The sequence below is a fragment of the Lampris incognitus genome, chromosome 2, assembly GCF_029633865.1.
Source record: "Lampris incognitus isolate fLamInc1 chromosome 2, fLamInc1.hap2, whole genome shotgun sequence".
NCBI classification, from domain to species: domain Eukaryota; kingdom Metazoa; phylum Chordata; class Actinopteri; order Lampriformes; family Lampridae; genus Lampris; species Lampris incognitus.
The window spans coordinates 143,733,485-143,755,059 of NC_079212.1; the positions used below are offsets into that span (position 1 = coordinate 143,733,485).

The window sequence follows — 21,575 nt, forward strand, 5'->3', positions numbered from 1 at the left end:
GCACGAGACCAAGTAGCTGCTCTCGCTCCACGTTCACGTCAGAAAAGCTGCATTTTCACTGTTCACTTGAGTCGGTCTTCAGTATGGTTACTGCTTTAAGTTGGCGGTCACAACTTTGCTACGATATAATAAGACGGCTCGGCGAGGCAGACGGGCAGGGCTCACACCGGTAACCCCGGCTGTCTCCAGTGTATTTTTTTTTTATTAAATATCTTATTCCGAGTTTCTGTTGGACTGCATTTCAACGGATTTTCTGGAAAATGCACATAAATGTCTTTTGTCTTACATGAAACACACGAGACGCTTTTCGCACGCACGCGCACTCCTCAAAGGAGTCTTTGTGGTGCCCTGCAGTCCAGTGATTCTGCAGCATTAAATCACATCATGTGCACTTTGTGGTTCCGTTCCCAATTTTCTGTGCCCTATAAAAAGAAAAAAATCTTATCTGCCTTCTATGTTCAGTTTCTTATGACGACTCTGTTGCACTTATGTAAAGTTGTACGACAAAATGCTAATAAACTAGAGTAAAGATGTACAATTTGTGTGGGGTTTTTTTTTTATGCGCAGCTATTTCCATTCCCAAAAATGCATTTAGATTCATGCCATGTCAAAAAAAAACCATTCTTGATTTGAATGTGTTTTGTCATTCTGCGTGAAGTGCACCGAGAGAACCACGAAACCGGACTCAAAATTCCACGTACGTGCAAACCTACACGGCCAATACACCACACGCTTCTGGTTCTGAGACCTCTTCTCGGGGCCAGACGTACTATAGGGGGTAAAACAAGTCCTGGGCGAGCGAGCAAACTCAAGAAAGGGGGAAAATACAGAATGGAGTCGTCAGCGAGGACATTCACAAAGACTTGCTTATGAAGGGAGCTAGACAGGATAGGAGCTCGGACCATCCCCTCCAGGCCGTTCCACTGGTGGTGGAGCTCAGAAAATACCAGGCAGGAGAAAACACTTGGAGACAGCTCGCACTTTGTGTTTCCCCATTAATTACCTACAATTTGTCCCGCCAGTTTCATAATGAACCGAAAATAACTTACACTTCCCATAATAACGTGAAAGAGCGCCTTGTTTTGCGCCGTCGCTCCAGCAAAGCGTCTCTCACTTGACTAGACGAGAGATCTGATATTGATGAAACCCCAGATTTGAGCGTCTTGTTGACGTGGTCAGTAGAAAGGCAGAACTTTAGAGCGGTGTTTCTCAACCGGGGGTCCGCGGACCCCTAGTGGTCCGTGGTGTAATTGCAAGGGGTCCGTGAAAATAAAATATCTTTAAAAAAAAAAGATCCTATGACATTTATAGAAATAGGATTATTTTACTCAAATGTGACTGAGACCTTTATCTACCTAAACTATAAAGGGTAACAGGACTTTTTTCTCTAATTACATCTGTTTCACAAGTGTAATTTATTGTATTTTAATAAGAGATCTCGCTCCCGTTTGCATTATTAAAAGTTACTGCATAAAAATTCTGTTGTTACATATATCTGAAAGTTACTGAATACATATTCTGTTTTGTTACATATATCTGAAAGTTACTGAATACATATTCTGTTTTGTTACATATATCTGAAAGTTACTGCATAAGAATTCTGTTTTGTTACATAAATCTGAAAGTTACTGCGTAAGAATTCTGTTTTGTTACATATATCTGAAAGTTACTGAATACATATTCTGTTTTGTTAACTATATCTGAAAGTTACTGAATACATATCCTGTTTTGTTACATATATCTGAAAGTTACTGCATAAGAATTCTGTTTTGTTACATATATCTGAAAGTTACTGCATAAGAATTCTGTTTTGTTAACTATATCTAAGTTACAACTGAAAGCTCTTATTTTTGCCCCAAAGAGTGAATAAATGCTATAATGCAATTTAAAATGCAGTTTCTACTGTTTCTATCAAATTGCAACCCCCCTCCCCCAAGATCAGGTGGAGGGGTCCTCAGGGTAGATCAAAAATACGCAGGGGGTCCAGCACCCCAAAAAGGTTGAGAACCACTGCTTTAGAGCTACCAATAGGTGAAAGGTCAAATGGAATTAAGACACCTTGTATTGTTAGTTGCCAGTTTTAACGACCTACGCTTTGGGCAACATGTGGTCACACTTTTCATAACGTTAGCTGTTTGGTTCTGTAGATTATTAAATACTTCGCTTTGCACATTTCACCACCACCAGTGGTAGGAGTGGTTATTGTGATTCATGCATTTAGGAGAGGGGAGCTTGGGAGCAATACAGCAGGGTGGGCAGGCAGGCGGTCTCACTCCCTGCGTTTACATGCACAGTTGAGTCGTGCTACGGTTATAGCTCGATTAGGCCATGTTATTGGACTACTGTCGTTGTCCCAGTAGACAAGAACCGGGGCAGAATCGATTTATTGACAGAAGTATGTCAGACTCCGGTACGCTAGGTGGCGATATACCCCCTTTCAGCTGGTTGCTATTGGACCTTCTTCCGGTCACATACCAAACAAGCGACAAACAATTTTTTTTTCCTTTTCCAATTTTTCCCCTTTACTCCCCAATTTGTATCGGGCCAATTGCGACAAACCAGTTGGCAAGCGGGTTCCATGTCGAGCTGACACCAGGCCCGTAGCCAGAAACATGTTTTGGGGGGGGGTCGGGCAACACTGCCGAAAGCTACCGGTAAATAAAATTCCCACACTGTATACTATAGCCTAATACCCAACCGTACTGTAAATGTCAACGTATTAATGGCCCATAGATAATCATCAATGCATTAATAAATAAAAGTGGGTCTTACCTTATAAAAGCAGGTCCAATCGTCTTTTTTGTCTGCAAAAGATGTCCAGTACCTCTTCCGGCGTCACCACAATGTCTCTGTGCTCCGAGAGCAATGTCAGTCCATTAAGCCGTCTTTCCGTCATTGTACTGCGCATTTTGTCCTTGATCCTTCCCAGACGGGAAGAACTTCTCTCGACATGGGCACTGGTGACAGGAAGCGTGGTCAAAACGCGGAGAAGCTTGAAGATGCCTGGAAACAACTCACTGTTAAAGGCATTTAATGCCTCAATGGCATTTTGTGGAACATAAGTTGCATCTTTCCATTTATCCCGCCAGGTGTCAATTTCTGACTTTCCAACTTCCAGATGCGGTGACACTTCATCAGGATACAGGTTGGAGAGCGCTTGAGCTGAGCTGTCGTTCAGCATGCTGACCTTAGATGGCAGTAAGGAGCAGAGGTTGGAGATCACGTTTCTGTGTTTGCTGAAGCGTTCCTTCATATGTGATGAATAAAAGTCAAGCATGACTATGAAAAGCTTTTGCCGGTAGTGATTTTCACAGGCCTTCAATGGATCCTCATTGCAGTCCGCGCCTCTTCGTGGTCGAAATTCAACCCCATACTTGGCTGCTTGGGAAGAGGTCTTTTGGAAAATCTGCCTGAACTCCATCTCAGAGTTAGCCCTCATCTCATCTACCTGCTTAATAACAGCATTAGCAGCTGAAACGCAACTCACCAAGTCACAATTTTCCTTCCGAAGGAAGGTGGACAGGTGGTAGGTTTTTGCAAGCATCTTCTCACTCACATTCATGGACAGCATGAATTCTGCATTGTCAGTTGAAATAAAGAGCTGAGTGGCTTTGACAGATGTGTCTCCTGTGAAGGTTTCACTGATTTTCTGCAGGCTGGATCGCACATGGTCTAAAAGCTCGTTGAATGTAAATATTGCGTCGTGGCGTTCGACCCATCTCGTTTCACACAACTTCTTCAGTCGCGTTTTCTTGCAGTCGGGTAAAAGACGCTCCGTCTCGTGCCGCAGACTGCATGCAGACCGCAAAGCCCAATCATGGAAAAAAGTGCAGATTTCCGAGACAATTCCAAAGCAATTTCGCACCATTTGTACAGTGCAGCACTTGTTTAGGACCAAATTCAAACTGTGGCTGGCACAGTGCACATAAACTGCTTGCTTGTGCTTCTCTTTGATTTTAGCTTGGGCACCATTTAAACGGCCACTCATGGCAGATGCGCCGTCGTGTCCCTGGCCACGTAAAAACTGTAAATCAACGCCTGCATTTGTCAACTGACTTTCGATTGAATTGGCGATTGCCTCCCCGGTTAACTTCTCGATATCAACAAAGGACAAAAACTCCTCTCTGATGCTATATTGGCTGTCATGCTGGTTCACGTATCTGACACAGACAGAAAGCTGCTCCCGCCCTGAAACATCTTTCATTTCATCTGCCAACACAGTGAAACACTGCGCGGAGTTTACTTTCTGCACCAGTTTGTTTGTTATCACATCTCCAATGATGCTGATTATTTCATTTTGTACATCAGGACTGCAGTAGCTAGCGTTTGCTGCACATTTACTCAAGTGTTGTAACAGTACTGTGTCGCCAGATGTAGCCCTAAACCTGAGTAAAGCCCTGAAATTTCCGTCATTGTGAGTTGGCTCATTCAATGTCACTGGTCCTGAATCAATATCACCTCTCAGGGCGAGTTCTTGGCGACCGCAAAAAAATCAACGTTGCAATGATGCTTTTGAGTTTTTCTCTGTTTTCTTGGACTCGCTTTTTTCTCTCAGAATCTAGCCTCAGTGAAATTGCATCCATTTTATTGTTGAGAACCATTTGGAAATTGTCCGCTTTCAAACTTGCATCCTTGTGATATGCCTTTTGTGCATGGTCTTTGAACGTCTCTAAAGCATGTTTCCAGTCTGAGAAGTGGACATTAATTAGCTTGCCAGCTTTTCTGTGCCCTCCCTTGCCCACATGCTCGACTGCAAACGCAACACAGTGCTTACAGAAACAACCGCCGGACCTTGTTGAGTACACTAGCTAGCCAGCTATACTGGTCAATCCCATGACGTTGGAAACGTAGTTTACCTCCTAGTTTTGTAGGGAATGTTTGTCCAATATTGGCCGTCCAGTCCAGTGAGAATATTTCTCTTCTCTGTTCGTCTGATATTTTCCCACCAATATAATCCACAAAGTCGTGTGAAAACGTTTCCGAGGTAGAGGACGGCGGGCGGGTCTGCTAACTCTGGCTCCGTTTCCGAGGAGGAGGGCAGTGGGTCTGCTAACACTTGCTCCGGGAAATCGGTAACCTTAGTGACCAGATCACCTGTAATGTTCTTGTTTTTCTTTTTTGAGTCGGGACACGTTGAAACAAAAAAATCACTGATTTTACGAATATTAACTTTACTGCTCTTGCCTGATTTACAGGCAGCTTTCGGCAACTCCATTGCTTTTGAAAAGCAAACTATAGATCCACCATTCAGCTAGCATAACCAGTGGCAGGTTGCTTAGCTGACTCGTCAGACCCCTGAGCCAATCAAAAGCCTGTGATTTTATTTGTTTTACGAAACAGACCAATAAGATACATCATGTTTGGAAACAAATTAACTGACAGGTTTAACGCCTGTCAGTCACGATAGATGCAGTGTATGAGTAGGCTAGAGGGGCGGTGACAAATAATCAAAACGATAACTAAATAATTATTGGTGCCATTTCAGACGGGCCGTGGGGTTTCGGGGGGGGGGTTCAGACACGAAAACCACCTACCTGGCTACGTGCCTGGCTGACACAACAAAGTTTGTCTCCTCGTCCGTCCAGAAATGCGTGCTTCTCGCTCTAGCACTCGCCGTGTCGCGACTACGCGGTTCTACTTCCGGGTGAAAGACCGCCGCGGGAGCTATGGCGCATGCGCAGAACGCCTATGCCAGTTCGGGCCCGACCGCGTTATGGTGTGTTCCGACTTGGAGAAATTCGACAACAGCCGGCTTTTGCCCAGATTGTGGGTCACCGACGGACCTCCGACTAACTTTACAGTGGCAGAATAACCTTGAAGAAATCGTCGCAAAATCCCGCGTCTGTCAGTTTTAACGGCCCCGATGTTTCTTTCCCGCCCAAATCTGGAAATTGCCGACGACCTCCCGGATCATTTCAAAATGGTTTGACTTCGTCGGAGGTCTGTCGGACGTGCATTGACGCAACTGTTCGCCAACTGCCAATGAATGAGGTCACAATAAAACCAAACGCCGACCGCCGTTAAACCCCGAGGAAGAAGAACCAGCAGCCAAAAACATGGCGGCGAAGAGGCGGACGAGACAACCAGGAGAGACGTCGGCGGCGCTGTGGCAGCAACGCGGCGACAGACGTTTCCCCGCGACTGAGAGGAGAAACACAAAGGTGCCCCTCAGCTACCTGGTGAGTTCAAACTATTTCAAGCTAACGTTAGCTAACGTTAGCTAGCACACTGTTTTTACCTCCTCGGCTAACGTAATCGCTAGCTAGCTCATACAACACGAATGTGGGGATTAGCTAGCCCAGCTAACGTTGTGTTGTTTCCATTTAGAGGAAGGTAACTAGCCCAGTGACGTGCGACCCCGCCATGAGTCTCTGTCCGTCCCGGACCGCCTCGTGTGCGCTCGGTCAACCACGACTTTTAAAAGACAGTCGTTAGATGTGAGCTGCTGTCCTTTTACAGGATTTTTAAAAGATTTTTTTAAAAGTCGTGTGACGTACACTTGGCGTTAGCACTGTCTACTACTATTTTCGGCTGCCCCCGTTAGGGGGCGCCACAGCGGATCATCCGTTTCCATTTCTTCCTGTCTTCTGCGTCTTCCTCTGTCACACCAGCCACCTGCATGTCCTCCCTCACCGCATCCATAAACCTCCTCTTTGGCCTTCCTCTTCTCCTCTTCCCTGGCAGCTCCATATTCAGCATCCTTCTCCCAATATAACCAGCATCTCTCCTCCACACATGTCCAAACCATCTCAATCTTGCCTCTCTTGCTTTGTCTCCAAACCGTCCAACCTGAGCTGTCCCTCTAATATAATCGTTCCTAATCCTGTCCTCCTTCGTTACTCCCAGTGAAAATCTTAACATCTTCAACTCTGCCACCTCCAGCTCCTCCTCCTGTCTTTTCATCAGTGCCACTGTCTCCAAACCATACAACATAGCTGGTCTCACAACCATCTTGTAAACCTTCCCTTTAACTCTTGCTGGTACCCTTCTGTCACACATCACTCCTGACACTCTCCTCCACCCACTCCACCCTGCCTGCACTCTCTTCTTCACCTCTCTTCTGCACTCCCCGTTACTTTGGACAATTGACCCCAAGTATTTAAACTCAAATGCCTTCGTCACCTCCACTCCTTGCACCCTGACCATTCCACTGTCCTCCCTCTCATTCACGCATAGGTACTCGGCATTAGTACTGTAACGTAGCTCAATCAATGCCCACTGCGGGATTCGACCAGAGGTGCACTGCACCACAAAGCGACGTCACTGACCGCTGAGTCTTTTGTAGTTTACAGTAGTACGGTCTCAGTCGGACTAAAGCGTCTACATGTATTTCAAAAGTCCAGTTTTGGTCGGACTAACACAAACATGTAAACATAGTCAATGTTTATAGACGTGTTCTCTTGTTGACATGAGCTAAATGTGCGTGCGCAGATTGTGAGGCAGAAAGGGGCCACGAGTCTTGAGTTTGGAAACGTTACCGTGTTCATTTCGAAGAGGTCATCGCGGAGAAATTGATTTAACTGATCATACTGCTAAGAACTGAGTCTGAATCTTCTGTGATAGTCTGGTCAAACAATTGCCACGACACGTTTTTATATATATTTATCTATATAAATCCATATAATTTTGTTATCCTGTTTCAATGTTATATCCTTCTCTGACTCAGACGTGACTGTGTGTGTGTTGTTGGGTTTTTTTGGGGGGGGGGGTTTACATGGTGATGGTGGTCCCGTGGCTTGGGTCCTGTGCTGTTCTTGTGGCATCTGGACACTGCTTGGGATCCTCATCATATTCTTTATATATCTTATAATTCCATTGTAATTGTGTTATCCTCTTTCAAGGTTGTATTGTGTAAACACAACATCCATTGCGCGTTGTCCGTCTTGGGAGAGAGATCCTCCTCTGTTCCTCTCCCCGAGGTTTCCTCCTATTTTTTTTTAAATTTTTTTTTTTAGGGAGTTGTTCCTTGTCCGGTGCGAGGGTCTAAGGACAGGATGTTGTGTTGCTGTAAAGCCCCCTGAGGCAAATTTGGGATATTGGGTTTTACAAATAAAATGGACTTGAGTTGACATATCTTTTATTTATTTTTTTGGGTGAAATCCCCCTTTAAGAGTCAACACACTGTGTTGAGGCAGCTTATGAAGTGGACAGGCATCTCATGCTAGTTGTCTAATAGAGACAGGCGCTCGTCCCGGCTAAAAATCTTAAAGTAAAGGTGCATATAAAATAAAAACAATCATTCATTATTTAAAGAGCAGCGGGAAATAAAATTGACAGAAGCAAAAAAGAAAACAAAATCATTTGTCCCAGGTTAACAATGCATAATTAGTGTTCAGCAGTTCAGTTACAATACATGCAAGAGTACAAAATATTGTAAAATGTGCTTCAGAGTCAAAGAGGCTTGGAGAGGTTTTTTCTGCATTACAGACACATCTGCTTAACATAAGCATAAAAAATGGTTTAATTCTTCCCATCTAGAAATAATTCAGAAACCAGAAACACTTTGTCATTTCATTTCAACATCGTTTCCCCCAGCCCACAGCGGTGCTAAACTAAAAACGAAAAAGTTAGCTTACCCTGCCCCGCTTTCACGTCCTGTCCGACCGCCCTCGGTGTTACCGGAACTGCCGGTCTGCATGGGCTAGCAGTTAGCTTAGCCTGCCCCGCGTCCTGTCAGACAGCCCTTGGTGTTATCGGAACTGCCGGTCTGCATGGACTAGCAGTTAGCTTAGCCTGCCCCACTTCCACATCCTGTCAGACCACCCTCGGTGTTGCCAGTCTGCATGGGCTAGCAGTTAGCTTAGCCTGCCCCGCTTCCGCATCCTGTCAGACCGCCCTCGGTCTTACCGGAACTGCCAGTCTGCATGGGCTATGAGTTAGCTTAGCCTGCCCCACTTCCTTGTCCTGTCAGACCGCCCTCGGTGTTACCGGAACTGCTGGTCTGCATGGGCTAGCAGTTAGCTTAGCCTGCCCCGCTTCCGCGTCCTGTCAGACCGCCCTTGGTGTTATCGGAACTGCCGGTCTGCATGGACTAGCAGTTAGCTTAGCCTGCCCCACTTCCACGTCCTGTCAGACCAACCTCGGTGTTGCCAGTCTGCATGGGCTAGCAGTTAGCTTAGCCTGCCCCGCTTCCGCATCCTGTCAGACCGCCCTCGGTGTTACCGGAACTGCCAGTCTGCATGGGCTAGCAGTTAGCTCAGCCTGCCCCACTTCCGTGTCCTGTCAGACCGCCCTCGGTGTTACCGGAACTGCCGGTCTGCATGGGCTAGCAGTTAGCTTAGCCTGCCCCACTTCCGCGTCCTGTCAGACTACCCTCGGTGTTACCGGAACTGCCGGTCTGCATGGACTAGCAGTTAGCTTAGCCTGCCCCACTTCCACGTCCTGTCAGGCCACTCTCGGTGTTGCCAGTCTGCATGGGCTAGCAGTTAGCTTAGCCTGCCCCGCTTCCGCATTCTGTCAGACCGCCCTCGGTGTTACCGGAACTGCCAGTCTGCATGGGCTATGAGTTAGCTTAGCCTGCCCCACTTCCGCGTCCTGTCAGACCGCCCTCGGTGTTACCGGAACTGACGGTCTGCATGGGCTAGCAGTTAGCTTAGCCTGCCCCACTTCCGCGTCCTGTCAGACCACCCTCGGTGTTACCGGAACTGCCGGTCTGCATGGGCTTGCAGTTAGCTTAGCTTGCCCCGCTTCCGCATCCTGTCAGGGCACAGCTCCGGTCAGGGCCGTGGTCCCTGGGCCCACAGGACGTGGCAGATAATTCATAGCATTAAGTAAATGTCACATACCTAACCAAGAGGAAAAGTTCCCTGATTTCTATCTAAAGGATCATTTTCGTCTCGAGCTAAACGACGGATTGTGAATGGTTTTATATATTTGAATGCAGCTCTCAAAAGTCAAGTAAAAAAAACAACTTAACTTTTAGGACAATGACAATGACGATCAATCAATTAGTAATATAACCAATTAGTGCTTCTATTATACCCCTCCACCGTCGGCGTCCTTCATACACAAGCAACAAAAGGCTAATGAGAAATTGTTATTCAAAAGTTCTTCATCAGTTTAATTTTATACTTAAGAGATGAGAGAAATCTAATTTTCAGTTAATAAAACATTGTAAAAGAAATGAATGCTCAAAAAACATCACAATTACTGGCACCTTTTAAACTCGTGAATAAAATGTGTGTATTGTATACTCAAGCGTGTATTCCCTTTGGTTTTTAACTCTTTAGAGTTGCTCCTCGTCTTTGGTGAGTGTTCAGTGTGTTAATGACTTCTTGTTTCACATCGAGGTGTGAAAACACTTGGGTCATCGTCGGCATGGGAGAGGTCAGCGAGCACAGGACACAGAAACAAACCGCTGCTGTTTTCATTCAACCAGACAACGTCTGTCTACACATGCAGTTACGTGCCCTGGAAGTACTCGTCCTAACCGTGACAGCAGTAATCAAAACGTTCTGAACAACTGGAATTGTGATAAAACTACTTGTTACGGGCATCTGGGTGGTGCGGCGGTCTATTCCGTTGCCTACCAACACGGGGATCGCTGGTTCAAATCCCCGTGTTACCTCCGGCTTGGTCAGGCATCCCTACAGACACAATTAGCCATGTCTGTGGGTGGGAAGCCGGATGTGAGTGTGTGTCCTGGTCGCTGCACTAGCACCTCCTCTGGTCGGTCGGGGCGCCTGTTTGGGGGGGAGGGGGGATAGCGAGATCCTCCCACGCGCTACGGCCTCCTGGCGAAACTCCTCACTGTCGGGTGAAAAGAAGTGGCTGGTGACTCCACGTATCGCAGGAGGCATGTGGTAGTCTGCAGCCCTCCCCGTCCAGATAGCAAAACTGCTGTGGCCCGTACCCGTCCCACACCCGACACTCTCATCCGGCCCACATACGGCGTGGGATGATGGCACTTGGGCGGTCTGCTCCTGTTTGCCAGATCTGGGCCAGAACCAAGCCATAGCAGTGCCACATGTGCCGCATATTTGCCAAAGGTGGCCCATATTAGTTTTGTGATATTTGGGCCATATTTACCATTTACCACATGCAGAAGTTTGGTTGCATTTTGGGATTCGGAGGTATTTTTGGGTGCTGTGTTACTTGAGATGGAACATGTGTATGTGTATGTGTGTGTGTGTGTGTGTGCGTGTGTGTGTGTGTGCGTGTATATATACACACACACACACATAAGTGCGCTTGTCTCAATGGCAATTCTGGCAGTTGGGGTGGCAGAGTTGATTGTTGACTCGACATCTACAGCCCCCTGATGTGTCTCCATTACCCTGAGAAAAAATACACACGAGTCAGTCAAACACTTAGACAAAGATCTGCGGTGAAGTCTCTGTACTATCAAGAAGGTCTCTGTCCGCTATTCTTCGTGCAAGCATCACATCTTGTGTGTCTGTGTGCGTCTCTGTCAGGTGTGTGTGGGTGTGTTTTTACATTTGCCCCCCAGCGAGCCTGTTTGGTGACCCAGCAAATCTCCGTCTTGCACATCAGACAGCATATCCAGTCACAGCCATCTTTCTTCTGGACAATAATGGCACAGCGAGGACAGTGCATGGCCTCACCGTTCTGCACCAAAGCCTGGAAATAATTAATCGGTTAGTAATCAATCAATTAGTATGGCAGAACCAAAAGTAAGAAATCAGTAATATGGGGCGTCCAGGTAGCGTAGCGGTCTATTCCGTTGCCTGTCAACACGGGGATCGCCGGTTCGAATCCCTGTGTTACCTCAGGCTTGGTTGGGTGTCCCTACAGACACCATTGGCTGTGTCTGCGGGTGGGAAGCCGGATGTGGGTATGTGTCCTTGTCACTGCACTAGCGCCTCCTCTGGTCAGTTGGGGCACCTGTTCGGGGGGGGGGAATAGCTTGATCCTCCCATGCGCTACGTCCCCCTGTTGAAACTCCTCATTGTCAGGTGAAAAGAGGCGGCTGGCGACTCCACATGTATCAGAGGAGGCATGTGGTGGTCTTCAGCCCTCCCTGGATCAGCAGAGGAGGTGGAGCAGGGAAGGGTGTGGTAATTGGCTGGATACAATTGGGGAGAAAAAGGGGGAGAGAAAAAAAAACGGCTCCTGTGTGTCAATTCAAATCTACCTTTTTCTTTCCATCCACCTTCTAAATCTATATTTTTATGTGTAAAAAAGGGAGGAGCACTGATGGTGCTGGCAGACTGGGTGGTGCTTATGGTCACCAATCTGACTCGGTAAAGGAATGAAAAGAGACGGTGGACCGCCCCCAAAAAGAGACCTTGTGTTGATCGTCAGGCTTTGATGCGCTGTTTCTTTTTTTCTTTTGGAATTTGCCCCTTTTTCTACCCATTTTTATCCGGCCAACTACCCTACTCTTCTGAGCATCCCGGTTGAAGGGGGGGGGGGGGGGCCGGGAATCGCCACAGCTGGGACGTGAACCCGTGTCTCCCGCACCACGGGTGACTACATTAACCAGTCGACTAAAGGGTCCGACCAGTTAGCCAAGGGCTAGCGGGTCTATTTATCCATGCACATTACACTACCCCCCTCCTTCGGCATACCAGCTCCCTCACGCCTCTGGGCACACGTGCTTTTGATGGCCACACCATCCCACTTCTGGCACCCATGTAGTGAATTCAGGGGCAGCCGGGAACCGCTGCAGCCAGGACACAAACCCGTGTCTCCCGCACCATGGGTGACTACGTTAACCAGTCAACTAAAGGGTCTGACCTCCACCTCGGCTGCAGACTACCACATGCCTCCTCTGATACATGTGGAGTCACCAGCCGCCTCTTTTCACCTGACAGTGAGGCGTGTCACCAGGGGGGCGTAGCGTGTGGGAGAATCACGCTATTCCCCCCAGTCCGCCCCCCCCCCGAACGGGTGCCCCAACTGACCACAGGAGGCGCTAGTGCAGCGACCAGGACACATACCCACATCCAGCTTCCCACCCGCAGACACGGCCAATTGTGTCTGTAGGGACCCCTGACCAAGCCAGAGGTAATGCGGGGATTCAAATCGGCGATCCCCGTGTTGGTAGGCAACGGAATAGACCGCTATTCTACCCGGACGCCTGACACGCTCTTTTTGTTAATAAATGAATCGATAAATCTTGCACCATGTCCTGACCGCTGTTCAGCCAACGTGTCTTTCCACCAAACCGCCCTAAAAACTGTCATATGGGTGCAGAGCGGGATATGAGATTTGAAATAGGTCGGGGTGGGTGACACCAAACTGAAGGCGTTGCACAAGCATTGCTACAAAGCAACAGAAGCAACTGTCCCGGGACACAAATTCAGTGGAGAATGTTTTGTGGCGTATAACGTGTTGCTGTGAAAAGTCAGCCTACTTCCAACATGAGCTTGGTCTGCTTGGCTGCCAGGTCGTTCTCGGCTCTGATGCGAAGGTCATCCTGGTACTCTTTGCAGTTTATGTCCTTGTGGATGGCCTGCAGACAGACACACAAAGGGAAGCCAACCTGTCAACAGCCATGTTTCCATCCAAATGATGAGCAAATTTGGAGCACAACTGAATAAATTAAAACAATCCAGTGTGAATCAATTAAATCTGCATTAATTTGCACAGAACATCGTCAAATACATATGAGAGGAAAATGGATAATGGATGACAAGAATAACCTACACAGTAAAAAAACGAGTGTTAATTTAACTCCGAGAGTGTACAAATGGGATCCTTTCGGGTCCATTTGTACACTCTCAGAGTTAAATTAACACTCAGGAAGTTAAATTAACACTCAGGATTTTACTGTGTACCATCAGAAAAAATGTACTGCAAAATCTACTACTGGGCCTCAGCCTAATTATTTTTTGTGCACAGTTATGACTGTATGATCAAGGACCTCTCGAGGTTGCGGTGATTCAAAACCTTTGAAAAACCTGCTTCATACCACAAATGAGCTCTAATTCCTCAACTTGCGTTTTGCCCAAGTCTGCGCACCAGAGAAGGGGAGATTCGCAGGCAGTGCCTCCATATTTTCCCTTCTGCCGGGAGGCAAAAAAAGGGGTCAATTGTCGCCAAGTCCGAGCACCAGAGAAGGGGAGATACGCCTGCTGGAGATCCGCACTCTACTGAGTGCATTCTTCTAGTTTGAATTAGTGAGTGTATAGTTAGATTCCCAGTCCACACTCCATTCCAGTTGGTGGCGGTAATGCAACATAACATTGTTTGCAAATCAAGAAGAAGAAGAAGAAAGATGGCAGGAGAAAGAAGACTGAAGAAGAAGAAGACAAAAAAACTAACTGAAGACAGCTGGGCAACACCCCACTCTGACATGGGCACCATTCGCACCGGGACGTGAACCCGGGTCTCCCACACCACGCGCTACTACGTTAACCAGTCGACTAAAGGGGCTGACCTGTTAGCCAAGGGCTAGCGAGTCCAGTTATCCGTGGTCGTTACAATATGTTGGCCTTGCCATCCAGCAGTTTATTTGCGGTTTCAAATTTTGCATGACTAACTTGCTAGAAGTGCAGGTACTGTTTGTTGCCCATACCTTAGTAAATTAAAACAAAACAAAACTGGGACCTCTTTAAAGGACTAGCTGCTATGCTAACTGCCCAAAACTCAAAAGTTTTACAGACCAGCACTGCAGTGTTGGGTGGCCTAAAAGAAGGATCTCAGATCTTAAAACTTCCCACCATTGAGTCACAGATGAGACGTATTTATTCACCTTGCATAGGATGCAGTTGGTCTCGTTGCAGAGTTCACAGGGAAACTCGTTGACTTCGTCCTCGTAGATGCACCAGCCGGGGCAGTTGGGTGTCTGGCAGTGGAAGCTGTGATCCAGACGGCTTTCTGCAATATTCAGACGTATGTCCAGAAACCTCTGGTGCTCCTTCTCTGTCAGGAGCTGCACAAGAAAACAGAAGGTCACAATCAGAATTATATATTTCGCTGAGTATGTTTTCACTCTACAAGGAATGTGTCCTCTTATTATTATTACTTTTATTAATTCCCCTGGGAAAATTGTTTTTCTGCATTTGACCCATCCTAGCTGTGTAGCGAGGAGAAGTGGGCAGCTGCCGTGCAGCACCCGGGGACCAACTCCAGTTTGTCTTGCCATGCCTCGGTCAGGGGCACAGACAGGAGGATTAATCCTAACATGCGTGTCTTTTTGATGGTGGGGGAAACCGGAGCACCCGGAGAAAACCCACCACGGACACGGGGAGAACATGCAAGCTCCACACAGAGGATGACCTGGGATGACCCCCCAAGGTTGGACAACCCTGGGGTTCAAACCCAGGATCTTCTTGCTGTGAGGCAACAGCACTAACCACTGGGCCACCATGCCGCCCGTCTTTGTGAGGTTGGTGCATTTGTACTAAACAGAAGAACAGCAACAAAATCTTTAACACTTAACCAGTGGCGACTGGTGCTAAAAATTTGGGGGAGGGGCGCAATTTACCTGGGTGCAGCCCACCTGACAGCTGCTTTAATGTCCAAACAGTCACAGAGTTGTTAAGAAGGATAATATAGCCTATAGATTTGATCAGGGTTCGTAAATGGTGGATGATTGACAGTCGAGACCAGGCGTGGTGGTGGGTGTGGACATGATTGACAGCCACGAGAATTGTCCAATCACATTAGATCAAAAAACGTTAAAACAATACCAATTCACTGCCAATAAAAGTGGGAGTGTTTGGGGCGGCACAGAACTGCGCCCCCTGGAAAATCTGAAGAATCCAATCAGACAGCAGCCTCAGGTCACCTGCTCGCCACAAGTTTGAGGGCCTACATAAGGTATGGTTTGGGCGGCGCCTCTCACCCAGGAAGTATATGTATTCAGACAGAAACCAACCAAATACCATTTGGACCAGTATTTAATGCTGCTGACAGGCGCTCACAGACTGAAAACACTTTTATTTGCATTATACAACTAAATGTAATATACACTACTAATATTTACTATATTTAACATGTTTAAGTAGATTTCCATCTCTTGGTATTTGAAGGGGGCGGCGCCCCAGCGCCCTGTACTGGCCAGCCGCCACTGCACTTAAGTATTCAGAATATATGGAAAAGAGCTAAAAACTATGGGCCTATCCCAGCAGTCATTGGGCAGCAGGCGGGGCGACACCCTGGACAGGCTGCCAGGCCATCACAGGGCTCATACACACACACACACACACCTAGGGGCAATTTAGTTCAGCCGAGTCACCTGACCTACATGTCTTTGGGCTGTGGGAGGAAACTGAAGCCCTCAGAGGAAACCCACGCAGACACGGGGAGAACATGCAAACTCCACACAGAGGACGACCTGGGACGACCCCCAAGGTTGGGCTACCCCGGGGCTCGAACCCAGGACCTTCTTGCTGTGAGGCGACCGCGCTAACCACTGCGCCACTGTGCCGCAAATACAAAACACATCAAAAACATCAAATTTACTGCATTTACTTTATGCATCGTAGTTCAGGTAGTGTGTTTGTTTGTGTGTCTGTGCGCAGCTCTGGTGTGTACATTTGCGTTTTTCAGCAGTAGCTTGTTTCTCTCATTTATGTAACACAGAACAGACAAACACTATTTCACGAGACCGGTGCATAGGAGAGGTACGAGTGGGTCTGTGTATAGGTACATACTATAATTCATGCGGTCTTGGTAGGCTCGAGGTAAATTTGATTCTTGCTTTTCAGCATACGCACACATCGATGTAGTGTTTGCCCACTGGAATTTGGCGAGGCCTTGCTGTGTTTACTATGAAGGGTGCCTTCATTTGCTGGTGCTGACTTTTCACTTGCCGTGTGAATCTATCCCTACAGGTTCATCTACAAATGTAACCTGCAACATTTGGGAATGTATCTTTATGTCTTGATGCTCAGTAATCCAGGTGGGAAGATCAAAGAGGGCTGAATCAGGTCATCTGGATACAACGTTTACTGACGGATACGTTTCATCACTCATCTAAGTGACCTCTTCAGTCTGACTGAAGAGGTCACTTAGATGAGTGATGAAACGCGGTACATTTGGGCTGTCGGGTCTTGCGCGGGAAAAGGTTTGGTGGGGCTGGGTTCGGACTCACGGCTCTGATCTCCCGGTCCTGCAGTTTACTGTCACAGCTGTAGTCGTTATCCATGAAGGGACAGGACACCTCCGGATCCTGGCTGTTCTCTATGGTCCCTTTCAGACACTCTCTGGGAGGACACAAAATCAAATCATCAGTCTGTAGTGAACGTACTTGTACAGCCTATAATCCACACAGCTGTGGTGTTTTTTAAATTGTAAGGATGGCTGAACCGACTGTTTCAAATACGTCTTTTAAAGTGGCTGGTGCAGACACAAAATCCTCACTCACACTTTGGGGGAGACCAAGTGGAGAGAGTGTGTGTGTGTGAGAGAGAGAACAAGAAGATGAGTGAGTGAAAGTGTGTGTGTGTGAATGAGTGTGTGAGTGAGCGACAGTAAGAGAGAGAGTGTGTGTGTGAGTGTGCATGGATGAGTGAGTGTGAGTGGATGAGTGAGTGTGTGAGAGAGTGAGTATGTGAGTGGATGAGTGAGTGTGAGTGGATGAGTGAGTGTGTGAGAGAGTGAGTATGTGAGTGGATGAGTGAGTGAGAGTGTGTGTGTGTGTGTGAGTGTGAGAGAGTGGGAGAGTGAGTGAGTGAGTGAGTGTGTGAGAGAGTGGGTGAGTGAGTGAGGGAGAGTGTGTGTGTGAGTGTGAGAGTGTGTGAGTGAGAGAGAGGAGAGAGAGTGAGTGTGTGTGTGAGAGAGTGAGCGTGGATGAGTGAGTGAGAGTGTGTGAGAGAGTGAGTATGTGAGTGAGTGAGAGAGAGCGAGTGTGTGTGTGTGAGAGAGTGAGAGTGTGTGAGAGTGAGTGGATGAGTGAGAGAGAGTGGGTGAGTGCGTGAGAGTGAGTGTGTGAGAGAGAGTGGGTGGGTGAGTGAGAGAGAGATTTGATTTTAAAAGACTTATTTGCATGTTTTCAGGGAAAACAGTTTCAAACATGTTACAAAAAGGACACTGTTTGGGGATTGTGAGATTTAAAATGTTCACAAATGCATTTACCACAAGACTACCAGAGAGAGAGATTTTAAAAGTACATTTATTCAGGTAACATTCCAGTCCAGCAGCTGATATTCAGACAGAATCATCGTCTAATAATCCTGCTCATAAAATGAAAACCGTTTCAGGAAAAAAGAAGAGCGTTGTGTCGTCTGAGCAAGGATGTGTAACAACAACAACAGAATTTCAAACTGAAATCAGCTCTGCTTGCAAAGCCCAACATAAACACAAATTCACCATGGGGGGCTTTACAGCAACACAACATCCTGTCCCCAGACCCTCGCATCAGATAAAGGTTTTATTTTAGGGAGTTGTGCCTTAACAGGGAGTAAAAGTAGGAAGAAACCTCAGGGAGAGCAACAGGGGAGGATCTCTCTCCCAGACGCACAACGTCCTATGGATGTTGCGTTTACACAATTTACATAACAAATAAATACAATAAAACAAAACCCAACTATACATCCAAGACTTTCCCTCGTTACACAAATTAGAAGAAAAGAAAACCAGATCTTCATCACCCCCCACTAACCACAATACTCCCCCAAGTTCTGGGAAAAAAAGGTCATTTCTGCATGGATGCTTCGCTCCCCTGTCGTAGTCCCTCGTCATCTTCAGCTCCTCGTCAGACAGTTTTTTAATCCGTAGCTTTAAAAAGTCTCTCATGTGGCACGTAGACCTCATGTTGAGCAGCTGAGCTACCGCCTCGGTGTTGTCAAGTCCCGATCCTGCTGCAGCCACTATGCACTGTAGGGTGATGTTCCTGGTGGAAACCAGTTTCTGGGAAAGTCCTGGAGGGCACCGGTCATGGACATCCAGCCTGGCTCCATGAATTAGGGGCTCCTCCAGCAGCAGTAGGAGGAAGATCACCCAGTGCAACACACTCGTCATGACCTAACGTAACCTTAACCTTTTAGAACCTTTTCTTTTATAGGCTAGGGGTTAAGGGGTCAAGTACAGGAGTAGTACCTTTCCTCGATGGCCTTTCATGGCGTCCTAGACTGCTCTCCATACACCCCAGCATCATGTGATGCGCAAAATATAGCCTCTCCATGATGAACGACCGTCCGTGCGTGGTGAAGAGCCACACCCTCCTCGCAGTAACCCTGTTAACGTCGTCAGGAGACAACAGAGCAGAGCACGGTGGATCTAGAGGAGTAAACCTGGATAATAAATCCTGCTACTCCTAGGGGCAGCAGTAGTCCTAGGTGCATTCATCGATAGACTGATGTTATGGATCGGGGGACATCGTGGCTTTGCCGATGATCAGTGCATCTTGACAATGGAAAGACACAAAATCTCCAGTTAGTGGAGAACCATAGAACTGCATGTGGAGTAGCGCCCCATGCTGTAAACAAACATGCACAGCTCGAAACCCTATAGGGGGCATCCTGACGGACGATCTAGGTGAGGTGGCCTTACGCATCTTTCTGAGAGCTGTTACATGTTTTCTCAAACGGAAACTTTTTTTTTTCCATTCAACGAATCAAACCCAACTAATTTCTGCAAAGTCGACACGCTTTCAATTAATTTTTCCGTATCTGGAAAATCCTCAAGATACTTTCACAGATTTTCCAGGTGTCATCTAGAAAACCATTACTATCCCCATGTGAATACAGACCTCCACTTTACGACTGTGAGTCTGTAACAGAGATACAGTCAGAGTCAGTTTCATATCCTATTTCCTCCACCTTATCCTCACCAGCAACACTCCATAATGCCTGACTCACCCTTTCTCCCCTTTGCACCACCAGCCTGACTATGGTCAGGTCCAGCTGCTGGCCGTCTTCCGCTGCTTTTCCCTGGTGCCCGTTTCTCCTCTACTCCTTTCCGTTAGTTTGTTGTGGCACTCGGGACAGCCAAGCTGTCGTTAATTACATTCTTAACTGCCCAAATCAGCCTGCCGTTTCCCTTCCTGATTATCTGCCTGCCTGTTGTATCCCTCCCCTCCCCTCCCCTGCCTCAGGCTCAGTCGGCGGGGTGCCGGTCCCCCTGCGGAGCAGCGGTGTCCAGTGTTAATGTGCTCCTTGGCCGACCCAGCCCCCGTCTCAGGCCGCCCCTCGGCCGGCCTATGAGGGCCAGCGTTCCGCTTTTGCCCCACATCCCCACACTCAAAACATGTAATGCTGCCTGTGCTAGCGTACACCATGTAATGTCCCTCCTCATGTTTCACTCTTTAGGACACCTCCAGCGTCTGTGACGGACAATTCAGAAACATGAAAACCTGTCTCCGCAGAGACTGGACATGGTTTTTTTTTGGGGGGGGGGGTCCCCTTTTTCTCCCCAAATGCATCCGACCAATTACCCTACTCTTCCAAGCCGTCCTGGTCGCTGCTGCACCCCCACTGCCAATCTGGGGAGGGCTACCATGTCTCCTCCGATACATGTGGAGTCAGTCGCCAGCCGCTTCTTTTCACCTGACAGTGAGGAGTTTCACCAGGTGGAGGCGCATGGGAGGATCACGCTATTCCCCCCCCAGTTCCCCCTCCCCGCCAAACAGGCACCCCGACCGACCAGAGGAGGTGTTAGTGCAGCGACCAGGACACACACCCACATCCCAGACCCAGCCAATTGTGTCTGTAGGGACGCCGGACCATGCCGGGGGTAACACAGGGATTCAAACCAGCGATCCCCATGTTGGTAGGCAACGGAATAGACCATTACACTACCCGGACGCCCCGAGATTGGACATGTTTTAACCTTATCGTCCGTACAACCCAACCCCAGAGTCCTAAAACTGCTCGCCAGCTTCCCGAAACGCTGCAGCTCCTGCGCCAACACTTCACTGGGAATGAACGGGGGAACAGCGGAGACGGTGACCCGGGTGAAGGCGCGACGAGCGGCGAAACCTGCAGATAGACGCCGTTCAGAGACACTGCTCACTATTAGCTCAGCCACAAAACGCTCTTCTTTAAGGAAAACAACCACAACTTCGTTCATCCTGGAGGCATACGACAGGTGTGCCCACCACGGTCTCCCACAGCAAGCAGAACCACCTGTATTGGAACAGATGGATCAGGCTGAACCAGCGCTCTGTGTTGGATAGTGAGAGGAGGAGCGCCTCTTAGGACGCCATCTTGCTCACACCAAGAAAAAAGAAAAAGTCCAACAAACAAGCACACAGACTACAGCAAATATAGCCCAAGACCAAGAAACAAAGTGTCTGAAAACATCAGCCCCGAAGACAAAAATAACCTACTGAAACTGGATAATTACATGACATTTACTAACAGCAGGTCGCTCTCACCAAACAACTCCCAGCATGCACCGAGAGCAAGAGAGACACTGTGTGTGTGTGTGTCTCTTCCACTCATAGCTGGAAACCCCAGTGTTAACAGAGACGGGTGATAACCACCTTCATCCATTATCCGAATCACTTATCCTGCTCTCAGGGTCACGCGGTGCTGGAGCCTATCCCAGCAGTCACTGGGCGGCAGGCGGGGAGACACCCTGGACAGGCCGTCAGGCCATCAGACAGGGCCGACACACACACACGTTCACACCTCAGGACAATTTAGTACGGCCGAGTCACCTCACCTACATGTCTTTGGACTGTGGGAGGAAACCAGAGCACCCGGAGGAAACCCACGCAG

The 21,575-nt window shown here is 47.9% G+C and overlaps 1 protein-coding gene across 2 annotated transcripts in view; it reads right to left on the reverse strand.

Moving 5' to 3' along the window:
* Positions 1-8,071: 8,071 nt before the first annotated feature.
* rbck1 (RanBP-type and C3HC4-type zinc finger containing 1) overlaps positions 8,072-21,575 on the reverse strand; it is a 32,287-nt gene continuing 18,783 nt past the window's right edge. For both annotated transcript variants that reach the window (XM_056274216.1, XM_056274215.1), the window contains exons 8-12: positions 17,006-17,117; positions 14,660-14,839; positions 13,319-13,417; positions 11,437-11,580; positions 8,072-11,276 (exon numbers count right to left, since the gene is read on the reverse strand). In XM_056274216.1, coding sequence (XP_056130191.1) covers positions 11,196-11,276; positions 11,437-11,580; positions 13,319-13,417; positions 14,660-14,839; positions 17,006-17,117 — 616 coding nt within the window. In that variant the 3' untranslated portion in view covers positions 8,072-11,195. The remainder of the gene's footprint in view (positions 11,277-11,436; positions 11,581-13,318; positions 13,418-14,659; positions 14,840-17,005; positions 17,118-21,575) is intronic.